Source organism: Dermacentor silvarum, chromosome 8 (genome assembly GCF_013339745.2).
Source record: "Dermacentor silvarum isolate Dsil-2018 chromosome 8, BIME_Dsil_1.4, whole genome shotgun sequence".
Classification (NCBI taxonomy): Eukaryota; Metazoa; Arthropoda; class Arachnida; order Ixodida; family Ixodidae; genus Dermacentor; species Dermacentor silvarum.
The window spans coordinates 785,499-798,160 of record NC_051161.1 but is presented as its reverse complement, the minus strand read 5'-3'; the positions used below and the strand labels follow the sequence as shown (position 1 = coordinate 798,160).

General features: G+C 48.1%; 1 protein-coding gene across 1 annotated transcript in view; it reads left to right on the top strand.

Annotated features, from left to right (window-relative positions):
* The window catches only part of LOC119460513 (intermembrane lipid transfer protein VPS13A), a 1,139,096-nt gene that overhangs the window by 889,419 nt on the left and 237,015 nt on the right, over window positions 1-12,662 (top strand). Inside the window, exons 67-69 of the mRNA XM_037721434.2 lie at window positions 8,775-8,914; window positions 8,976-9,078; window positions 9,144-9,209. Coding sequence (XP_037577362.2) covers window positions 8,775-8,914; window positions 8,976-9,078; window positions 9,144-9,209 — 309 coding nt within the window. The remainder of the gene's footprint in view (window positions 1-8,774; window positions 8,915-8,975; window positions 9,079-9,143; window positions 9,210-12,662) is intronic.

The window sequence follows — 12,662 nt, the reverse complement described above, 5'->3', positions numbered from 1 at the left end:
GGCTACTAATCCGACAATGCTGCCTATTGACGTAATGTTGTGGGATCATTTCGTTTGTGGTCTCCAGAACGAGAAGGTCCAGTAAAGGACGACGTTCAAGAAAGCGTTTGACTTTGCACTGCGAGCTGAAACGCTGTTGAAGATCAGAAAACCGTGAAGGCAGAATTTAAAGACATTCACAAAGCCAGTACAAGCATCTACAAGACAGAAAATTAAGGTAGCTCCAGTACCTATGCCCCAAAGAAGAATCAACGCTGTTGGCATTGTGACATGCAACATAGTCTGGACACTTGCAAGTTTGAGACAGCTTCCTGCAACTACTGCAAGAAACGTGGACACATTAAAAAAGCATGCATAAAGAAGCGGAAAGAAGCAAGAACTAAATGGAATAACAATATTGAAAATCCACGACAAGGAATTTCGCTTACAGCCACAACACCAGACGTACGTGGCGCTTTACGAACTCAACTCCTTAGGGGACGCACACATGGCAAGCCCTTGGATTTCGAGGTCGACTCAGGTGCACCCTGCACTCTCATCAGTGAGGCCACGTTCAAACCCACATGGACACTTGACCCACCACGGCTTCAGACAAACAACATTCTCCTACGCACATGGTCAGGTCAGACCCTTCGATTTCTCGGTTGTACAACAGTGGAAGTAATGTACAAGGACAAGTCATTTACGTTACCGCTTGTCGTTATCGAGGGAGCAGGGTGTAACCTCCTCGGACGAAATTGGTTTCTTTGTCTGGGTGTACAGATGACAGGTATTAATGATGTATGAGACGACGAACTCGTTTCTAAGCTTCTGGACAAATATCAGTCTGTGTTCGACGATGACATCGCAGGACACGTCAGTCCTGCGGTACAGATCGAACTTGTGGAAGGAGCAAAGCCAAAGTTTCGAAAAGCACGGCTGGTTCCCTTCATGCTGTGGTCAGCTGTAGAGGCTGAACTGGATCGACTGTAAAATCAAGGTATAATCGAGCCTGAGCAGCATTCGGATTGGGCAACACCTCTCGTACTCGTTCGAAAGAAGAACAGCTCGTTGTGAATATGTGGTAACTACAATTGTACAGTGAATCAAGTATCGAAGAAGGCAGATTACCCACAACAGATGAGGTTCTCAGCCACTTAGAGGCAGCAAGATCTTTAGCACGCTGGATTTAGCAGAGGCTTACCAGCAACTTCACGTAACACCGGAGACAGCCGAGATATTGACCCTGAACATGCTGAAAGGACTCTACAAGGTCAAACGGTTACCCTTTGCAATCTCTGCAGCACCAGCCATTTTTCAACGCTTCATGGAAACTATGCTGTCTGACATCACAGGCATTTGTGTGTACTTAGATGACGTGATCATCAGTGGAAAGGATGCTGCGGAACATGCTGACAGATTGGAAGAAGTCCTTCAGAGGCTGCGCAAGTACTATCTGCGTCTTGGCAAAAACAAGTGCTATTTTGCATTGAGACAAGTTTCTTTTCTGGGACACCGAATTGACGAAACAGGAGTTCATACCAGCAAAGAGAAAGTTCAAGTTATTACGGAGGCTTCAGCACCAAACTGCAAGCAAGCGCTGCAGTCATTTCTCGGAATGCTGGTTTTCTACGACAAATTTCTGAGAAACAGGGCAACAATTGCCAGCTGTCTTTACCAGCTCCTTCAGAAGGACGCCACGTGGTGATGGGAAATCCAGCATCAAGAACTTCTTGACAAACTTAAAAGATTGCTTCTCAGTTAGACCGTACTGGCACACTACGACGAATGGAAGGAGCTTCTTGTCTCTTGTGACACTTCACCAAACGGCGTAGGAGCTGTTCTGTCTCAACGTGATGACCAGAATAGAGAGGCACCGATCGTTTTTGCATCTAGGACACTAGGGCTGGCGGAACGAAACTATGCACAGTTGGACAGAGAAGGCCTCGCTGTAGTGTTTGCAGCTCATAAGTTCCACAAATATATTGCGGGACGAAGGGCAACTTTCATCACTGACCATCAACCGCTGCACGGCATACTGGAGCGATGTTTGGACGAGAACTTTTGTGTCCTCTCGACCTACTCAAGCCGGAGACGGAGACACAGATCCATGAGCATCAGGAGATACTCAGGCATTCACGTCGCTTCTCAGTAGGGGAGAAGGTGCTTATCCAACAGTTTTTAAAGAAGCCAGACTAAATTGAAGGGGAAATACTGCGCCACGTTGGACCACTATCTTGGCTTATAAAAACCATCCTCGGAAAGGTTCGGCGTCACCTCAATCACATCAAAAAAACGAGTCAGACTAGGCAAGCAACCCAAGCCCCAACAGACTGGAGCACAGCAGACGAATTCTAGGAACGCAATGCCAGAAGAAAAAAGTGCTGCTGTTCTGCTGGTACCGGACTCACTCGAGACGCACGATAACACTTCCTCTTAAACATCGACCTCGACGTCACAAGCAGGAACCACCCGGCAACTGCTACCACCAGAGGTTAGGCGGCCTCCAGACCGCTATGGAGACTTCGTCTAAGGGAGGAAGAATTGATATGTCGCCAGGAGATGACAATGATGAAGTGTGCGTGAGAAAGCACTGGCACTCTGGCACGAGCGCGCCTCACGGAACGAACACCTCGCCAGTGTTTTCTCCGACGCCTGTCTCCTAATATGTTTCTGTTTTCTTGAGTGTAATAAATCGTCTGCAGCCGACTATGGCTGTAGAGACGCAACAATTATCATTTTAAAAAATAGCAAAAGTATGATAGCATAATTTGGTGGGACGTGGCTGCACGTCTTAGCAATGAAAAACTTTTTCAGGAGTTAAGCAATGTTTTGTTTCGGCAATGTTGAAATGTGCATCCTCGTTGTTAAAGCATTCTTGTCCAGGGATGTTAGGAGTTTATCTTCCCGTTGTGTATTACCGCCACACACACGCACGCACGCACGTGCACACACACACAGAGAGAGAGTGAGACAGAGAGACGGTGAAGGAATGTATATGTGTGTATATATTGTGGGGATGCGCGACTGTCACGCGTCCCCTGATGTTGTTTTCCACGCATGGCTCCCGTCTCCTGTAATCTGGCTTCGCCGCGTAGCTTTACAGTGGTGGAGTTGCAGCGTATTACGAGAGATGGCGCTAGTGTTGCGCTGTTAACGCCACCCGACGGCGGGAGGGGGGGTTACGCGGGCCCCCGGTGAGCGATGCGGACGTTCTGCGCGTGCCCCGATCCACACTTCGCGAGACCGTCTCGCGAGGCTAGGAGCAGGACACCAGTATGGACAAACAGGGATCGTTCGAACTCGCCACCGTTCGCGTGACCGTCCACGTGAGCCACTAGGCGATGGTGTCATAGCATGGGGCGAACATATTCACTCGCTATCCTGTCGTGGTGAGTCGGACTTCCTTGATTTGTTGCGTGCCCTTGTGAATGTTCTATGCGTAGTGATTCGGCTAGCATGCATTAGTGTAGGACAAGTGCAATAAATGCCCTTTTGACTGTTAGCACTAGGGTTTTGTCGTTCCTTTGTCCCAAGAGCACGTGTGAGACCCCACATCTGTCTGCCCAACGTGGACCTCTTGGGACATCGGATGATAAAGCTTTGCTCAGTTCGAGACAACCTTTATTTGAACCGAAGCATATTCCTAGCATGGTTTTTGATAGCTAGCATTGCCAGCGTGTTTTCTTGAGCAAGGTGATGGTTGCTGTAGCGGGTTTGAACTTTTCAACATGCTAAGCCTTTTCGCGAGTGTCTTGAAGTACACTCGTTGGTACAAGAGCCACGTGGTCTGCATCCTGGGAAAGCGAGGCCTAGCACCAGCGAAGCATTGGCAAGCCTGAAGCAAGTGAGTACGGAAGCCTCGTGGGTGGTCCGAATTTCTTATGTAAATAGCTTCTTCTATAACTTTTACTTCGGAAGTCGCGGCTCGGGGAGCCAGGTGGCTGTGAGCCACGGGTGTCGCTACGGGCTGACTGGTATTGCAGCCTGGCACCGGGCGCTCCGACACTGTCTGGGACGGTGGGCACCGTCAACTCGGATGCTGTGTGCACCGAGCGGGGTAGGACCACCTCACAGAGCTAACGTCTCCTTGCGGCTGCCTGTTCTTGTGCCCATTTTGGGGGGTTGTTTTTTGTTTTTGGATGCCGGTTGTTGTCAGGGTAGCAACGCATTAGGCTTAAGGCTTTACAGAGCCGCCTGTCGCACGTTGAGGGGCACAACCTGATGGACCGTGGTGTTTAGGTGTCGCACTTTGCTTCCCTCATTTTAGTTAGCCTCACACGAATAGAAATTACTCGTTCGACTCAAGAGAGCGAGCTTTGTCTTCTCGCTTCACCTCCTATTCTGCGTCACTTCGATCCTGCAGCTTCGACGGAGGTACACACAGACGCCAGCGGAATAAGTCTCGGCACCGTGCTAGCACAACAAAAACCCGGGCATCCTGAATACGTTGTTTCTTATGCCAGCCGTACCCTGACCAAAGCGGAGACCAACTATACTGTGACTGAAAAAGAATGCTTAGCCATCGTATGGGCCCTTAGCAAGTTCCGCCCTTACTCTTACGGCCGCCCGTTTGACGTTGTCACAGATCATCACGCCCTTTGTTCGCTATCAAATTTGAAAGACCCATGTGGCCGCCTTGCCCGATGGGCTCTTTGACTTCAAGAGTTCGACATCAACGTCGTCTACCGCTCTGACCGCAAGCACTCGGATACTGATGCTCTGTCACAGTCTCCTCTGCCTACCGACCTTAGTTGCCTGTCACACTAACACCCATCGTCTCACCTCTCACCATCGACAGAATTGCTTCAGAGCAACGCCACGACACCTGGATAGCGGCCCTCCTCGACCTACTTTCTGACACGCCCACGCCGCCAGCCTCTCGTGCACTCCGCCACCAAGCTGTTCACTTCACCATTCGCGATGACCTTCTGCACCGACGCAACTACGCATCTGACGGCCGCAAATGGCTACTCGTCATACCGCACAGCCTGCGCTTCACTATCAGCGCATATTTTCACGTTGACCTACAGTGTGCCCACGCTGGAGTCTTCAAAACATATGAACGACTTCGTCAGCGCTATTACTGGCGAGGAATGTTTACATACGTCTGCAAATTTGTTCGCTCATGTACGGACTGCCAACGTCGGAAATCTGCGCCTTGCCGTTCAGCTGGAGCTTTGCAGCCCCATCCCTGTCCCGCCCGACCATTTGATCGAGCGGGCATTGGTCTCTATGGTCTGCTTCCTATGACATCCGCCGGTAACCGCTGGATCATCGTCGCCGTCGACCATTTTACGCGATATGCTGAAACTGCAGCACTACCTGCCGCCACGGTGCACGACGTCGCCTCCTTCCTGCTCCGCTGTTTCATCCTCCGTCACGGCCCACCTCGTGAACTTCTCAGCGACAGAGGGCGCGTCTTTTTGTCTGAGGTTGTCGAAGCTCTTCTGGCTCAGTGCCACGTTATTCATACGACAACCACCGCCTACCATCCCCAGACGAATGGACTCACGGAACATTTCAACCGGACCCTGGGTGACATGCTGGCCATGTACGTCGCATCTGACCACACAGATTGGGACCTTATCCTACCATTTGTTACGTTCGCCTACAACACTGCAACTCAGATTACCAGTGGCTTCATCTTGAAACTGCAGCGTGCACACGAGAAACGAGGACAATAAGGCGAAGGTGACAGACAGGCGTGGACTCGCAACTCAGTTTATTTTTGGAGGGAAATTACACACATATATATACCCAGTCTGACTAAAGTGAACATGTGCAAGAGCTTGCGGAATAGAAATAAAAATAATAAAGACATATTCAAAAAATATATACACAGAACTTCTACATATCTTAACAACATCAGGTGGCGCTCAAAAAGGCAAATTCTTTGTCAGTTAGGTTACAGATCGATAGATTAAGAATTTGCCTTTTTGAGCACCACCTGACGTTGTTAAGATACGTAGAAGTTCTGCGTATATATTTTTTGGAAATGTCCTTATTATTTTTATTTCTATTCTGCATGCTCTTGCACATGCTCACTTTAGTCAGACTGGGTCAGGGGCGTAGCCAGGTGGGGGGGGGGGGGGGCTGACGGGACTTCACCCCCCCCCCCCCCCCGAAATTTTTTCATGCTGTCATGCACCGCCGACCAAAACAACCGCCGGCGCCGGGAATCATTCTGGATTTTGTCTACAATGTCTTTTTGACGCTCGAAAAGATATTTTGGCGCGAAAATTGCGAACTCGGGCTGGATTTCGTGGCAACGCCCATGCACCTGGAGTCACATAACGTAAGGAGCCCCAGCCGAGCACAATGTTGCTTTTCGATACCGAGCGGGCGCGTCGCGGCATCTCGTAGCGGCACTGGAATCTACGGAGCGCATGGATTTCAATTCCGAAATTTGATGGGTATAAAGTTCTCATACACTTTTGACGCGAAAAGTGCACTGACATTTCCAAATGCGTGCTTCTGATTTTTAATCCTGGAACTTTCTGGGTTTAATGTTTTTATAAACTTGGGCCAACATGCACACACTCGAACGCGCGTGTCCAAGCCGTTCCAGAAATGGAAGCACGCGCACGCAATCTTCCACACACACGAAAATATTAAAGGGTCCCTAAACCACCTCAGATATTTTTTAACATTGCAAGTAAACAGGCGCATCGACTTCAGAATGCCGTCACGATCAACAATGCCAAACGCTGCAGCGCATAGCGCTGCGGGCGCGCCACAAAACCAAAAAAACAATGCCGTCCTCCTCCCCTCGCCTTTCCGGTAACCCCAGCGGTCGTCATGATGTCAGCAGGGGGAATCTGGTAATGTCAACGGCGGAAACGATGTCCATTGGTCGAACAAGAACCTACGACTTCCGGTTTGTCTGTTAGCAGGCACGCGAGCTCCCTGCTCATCCTCGCCGTGTTGCTCGCTTGTGCGCACTTGCGCATAGGTAATTACAGCCCGCAACGCAAGTGCCAAATCGCTCGTGTTCCAACACAGTCATGATTAGCGGTCTCATTAGCTGCTCGAACAGAGTGCGACCGTGTTGGCCTTTCTAGACGAGCGCGTAACACTGGGTCTATGGGGCTCTTGCGTTGCCCAGGGGGCGCTGCGAAAATGGTGCTAAAAAGCGCCCTCAATCCGAAACTGGGTAGTACCAAGCTCGGTCGTCTGCTTCGGGAAGCACGTTTACAATACGGACCCGCCACTTTCGGTTGTGTTGTACCATGGCTTGCAGCGAATTTCGGGCGCCGAAGATTTTTCCATGGGTGGCATGCTGCGTAAAGGCAAGAAATTATGCTACGCCGAATACGTGTATGCCGTTCAAGAAATAAGCAGTGAAGTTTTCGCGCGGTGTCAATCGCAAGTGAAGCGAGTCACGCACGTGCGAAGTTGAACTTCAGGTAAGGTTTGCACGCTGCTAGATTCAGGCATACAGACGCAAGGAAATGCTTTCTATAAATGAATTCACAGCAGCGATAAGCAGACATGTGTACGGAACTGCTCGAGCGCACGACGGTACGCGCCGCGACGGCAGCGATCTTTCAACATGCCGCGGTGTACGAACTGCTCGAGCGCACGATCGTACGCGCCGCGACGGCAGCGGTCTTTCGATATGCTGCGAAACGGCGGGTCCTCCTGCAATCTTTGTTGACTGCATGCCGCTAGACAAGTAGTTATGCCTGCGCTGTAGTAGCGGCCATCTGTCTAGCAATTGATAAATAAGCTCGCAGTAACGTACGTACGTGCCAATCGCGCTGCAGCGCGTGCTCGTGCACTGCTCGCTTGATGTAGCTTTTAATGACAGCGCTCGAACATCGATGTGCTGTAATCAATACTACCTTGCTGTGCTGCCTCAACGTGCTGGCTTGAGGTCAAGGATGAGCACATTCAACTCTCTAACCTGTGCTGCTGGTAGTGGGGTAGTGAATTGTCACCGAATCAGCCCGACCATTTGTGGTCATTTGCACACACGTGGTCACTTCACCACTTCGCACCGGTCGAATTGTTAATTGTCGCTGTGGCCGGGTCTCGAATCGTGAATCACCAGCCATGCCTGCTGCTATGTCAGTCTTCCATTTTGCTTACCCAGCGCGACGAACTGCAGTTATCCAGCGCGCCCAACGCTCCGCAGCGTGAGGCCTTGAAGGAAAACGGTAGAATCAGATGTTGGGATTCAGGCCTTCTTGTTCATGGCAGCCCACGACGCAGCAGAAACGACGGTGACACTTTTTCGAGGCTGAGCTAGGTCTCTCCGGATCGGCGTCGCCGATGTCTTCTGCTTCCAGCATTACGTCCCACGGCACACGGAGAGTCCGTTTTCGTAAAACTATAGGCTGCGGCCAGCTCGCAGCCTGGTCTCCATGGTCTGTGAGAAGTGACGAGCCTTTTCGCACTCGAAACAGGGCAGAAAAAAAGTGCGAATCGACGCAAAACGCGGGCTAGAAACGTGCTTCGCCACAGCCAGGGCTCAATACTATCCAAGCTGGTACTACCCAGATGACGTTTTTCGCCGCCACCAGGCGCCGCTGCGGGCACACAGCCTGAGCTAGGGATGCACTTAGTAAGCATGACATGCATGCAGGATGAGTTGTGCTCTTTCTAAAAAGTGATGCAGCACGGGAAGTCATTCTCAAGCCAAGAAGTCTGCCACAGAATGAACTTGCCATGCTTAACATTGCATAAATTTGCCAACAAGTATTTGAAAGACTTATCAACGGTCATGTAAGCACTGTGACAAACCATTTCATGCTGTTTTTTTATAAAACTGGAATGTTGCTGCTCTCCAGCTGGACAATCAGCTGCCTGATGCAGTGTTCCCCACTGTCCTGCACCGGTCCTTGGCCCCTGGAAACCCTCGCTGCTCTGCTCAGCCCATGCTGGAAGCTGCCTTGCTGCTGCGTCACACCTGCCAGCTGAACACCATCAAGTATGTTTGCGAATGCATTGTCAGGTGCCACAGCACTTCTTCTCCCTGACTGTTCCTGCAGGCACCTGAAGCTTTTGCTGCAGGAGGTGCACATCAAACTGGACAAGGGCTTCCTCCTTTCCGTCTACGATGCCTTAAGTGGGATGCTGGCTAGCCAAGATGAGGTACTTGATTGGGTCAACTCTGGTGCAGAGCTTATAATTCTAATGGTTTTGCATTCTGTGTGCAGAAAATGAAGCTCAAGTCCGATATGAAGTTGATTTATGCACCTCTGCACCCTTTTAAGCCGGACCTTGTAAGTAAATGCTTCACTTTTGTAATGGTGTATGACTGTATAATTGTTTTTTCTTTCTCATAAGTGTTGCAAAATAAAAAAAGGATTGTTTAGGCTCTTTGTAAGTCTCTAGTAATGGATCAAAGTGGCAAGCTGGGTGAGTTGTTGGGTTAACATCATAGAAAACATGCACAAACAGAACAGAGAATAAAAAAAATCGCAATATGGGCACTGTGCTCACAGTTAACGGTTTTATTCCTCTGATGAAAACCTCGTTATAACGAAGTTGACGTGGAAACTAAAATCACTTTGTTATATCCATTACTTCGTTATATAAACTGTTGCCCTTTACTGCAGTGTATGCCCAGTGGTGTGCACAACTTTAAAAATGCAATGAAGGCTATGGCTCTGCAGCCCACCAAACTGCTACATGGCCAGATATATGTGATGACATTTTCATAAAACAAGAGCTAAAGACTCTCTGGTGTGTCAAGCAACTTTTTAGCAGTTAACCCGACAGTTCCGATGTGATGGTCTTTTGCTTCCACTTTCCACTTGGCTCACTCATATTGTCTTGAAACCAGTGGAACAGGGACGCGGTCGAAGGCAACAGCTAGCACGCTGTGATGCGAACACAGTCTATTGTGTTCGAGCAGCATGTGGCACGCAACACGGTGCGCCGACTGGGGTGGTATTCTTGGGCGACCTCCATGACTTTGGAATATAGTTTCACTTTCACAAGATTTCCTGACCCCCCCAAAGTAATAGTAAAACTTAGTAGTAAAACTAAGTTCCTTGACTGAATCAATTACAACTGATTATTTAGTTATTGGTGGTGGAGTCAACTTGCTAAATGTCAATTGGCAACAGCACGCAAACATCTCGGCAGTTGAGGGGCTCAATGAGGCTCTGGTGAATTTCATGAGGCTATTTTCTTTAAACCAAAATGTTCTTGAGCCTACCCGAGGGAGCATATATTAAATCTATTATTCACAAATGAACCTCAAATAGTTCAATCAACACTGGTAGTACCAGGAATTAGCAAACATGAAGCTGTTTTATCTGAGCTAAATCTAGAAAATGTGAAGGAATATTCTAGAAATTGTCGTATCTACATGCAGTTACAAAAGAGCTAACATGACAGAAATTAATTTGACATCTAATAGTTTCTATGTTGTTTTTGAAACAGTCGCAGAAACTTGCAACATTGCAGAGCTCTTGTCTTATTTCAAAGAAAAGTTTGCCAGCTTCATGACCGCTTTGTTCCTTCTTGGATATTAACACCAAAAAGAAAAAGAAGCCAAGCATAGTTTAATGTGTCATTAAAAAGGTTGTTGAAACGAAAGCAGAGAGTTTATAGACAAAAGCAATCTACTGATGGTTTCCACAAACTTAAAGTACTAACAAAAGAGGTAAAATCAGCACTGAAACAGGCAAACGAAGCGTTTTTTTACTTATTTCGAAATAAAATCAGCCAAAAATCCAAAAGAACTGTGGAAGTATATAAAAATAATGACGTATCTATTCCACCTCTTCTGGAATCAGGAACTGAGGTCAGTGATGCTGCAGATAAAGCTGAGTGTTTCAATGCATATTTTGCCTCAATATTTACTAAGCAAATGAAAACTAGCAGCGGTACAGCCACGGCTTTGGCAATTGCAGCTTTATCCACAGAAAATACTTTTTTCAACTTGAATGGTATAGTGATGCTACTGGAGAGGTTGAACGTTTCTAAGGCTTGCGGCCCTGATGGTTTATTAAGTGCTCCTCTTTGGGAATGCTCACGTTCAATAGCTCCATTTTTGAAAATAATACTTGAAAAATCGCTGGCAGATAGTTCTGTTCCTGATGATTAGAAAGTTGCTTCGGTAGTTCCAATGTATAAGTCCGGCCCTCAAAACAAAGTGCCAAACTACCTTCCTATTTCACTTACCTCAGTTTCCTGCGAACTTATCGAACATACTCTGTATTCATGTATTATAAAATATCTTGATGCTCATGGTTTCTTAAATCCCTACCAGCACGGATTCCGAAAGGGGTTGTCATGTGTCACTCAATTGACCGAATTCGCCCATGACATTGCTGCAGCCATAGATAACAGTACATTTTTGTACAGTGCATTTTTTGAGATTTTTGGGAGGCTTTAGCTACTGTTTCACATGATTTGCTTATACAAGAACTGTACTTTTATAACATTGATCATTGCATAATGCCTGGGTCATAGAGTATCTGCATGCGAGACGCCAATTTGTAATTGTGCATGGACCTGAATCCAGCGTCATCAATGTGACGTCACGCATCCCTCAGGGATCAGTCTTAGGTCCTCTTCTTTTTTTACTCTACATTAATGATATCAATGGAAATATTGTGTCCCAAATGAGAATCTTTGTGGATGATTGTATCCTGTATAAAAATATAACATGTAATACTGACCATGATGTGCTTCAACATGACCTTGACACTATATATGAGTGTCATGCCTTGCCATATACATGCATTTATGTGTTATGTTATATGTATCACCCCCACTGTAATTAAAAATAATTTTTAAAAAATACAGTCGACAGAGCTTGGCACAGTGCTGGAAACATAATTGTTGGTCATACATGCGGACACGTTCGGCCCATGAAAGCGAAACTGTGTGATCCACCACTCTTTCGTGGCACTATGGCTTCTGCAGCTCCTCTGTGTCAGCGTGCAGCTTGGCTTGAAATGCCAGTTTCATGCAATCTCGAAGGTCATAAAGATACTTTTAGAGGGCTTAGTTGGTGCATATATGACATAATTTAAGAGTGCAAAAAAACAGACACAGCATGAAAGAAAGGGTAGACACGACACATAAACACAGAGGCCTTGCTTTGGCAGCCAGCGTGGTGTGCTGCAGTGAGAGAGAGAATAGAAGGCACTCGTTTTTAGCACACCACGCAGAAGCATCATCATCGATATGTGGCGTGGCACAGCTAGGCAACGCCTAGCTGTAACTCTCATAGTGTGCCAGCCGCTCGCATGGAGAAAGAATAATCTAGGAGGCGCAACTCGGCTCCTTCCCGCGTCGTCATAATATGTCACACAGGAGCGAGGAGGCGGACGTCGTGACAGCACCCCCTACCGAACGCCAGACACCTGACGTATGTTCACGTGACAGTTTGTCGAAGCGATGCAGCGGATCCGTCTGACACAGGGAGCACGGGGCTCAGTCTTGTCATCTGCTCGCGCACGGCTGCTTGATGCCTGTGCGCTGCCCTTGCATTAGATATAGCTACAGCTTGAATACGCTAGCTGAACACGATGCCTGTCGCTAAACGAGACGGCAGCTATTACAACGTGTTCTCGCTAAGCTGGCCGGAGTGCCATGAGACAGGGACCGACCAGTACCGCCTACCAGTACGTCCCCAAGGAGCAACAACAACTTTTTCGGTTGGTCAAGGATGACTGCGCCTGAAAGGTCAGCGTAGTATTTACGCATGCTGACCG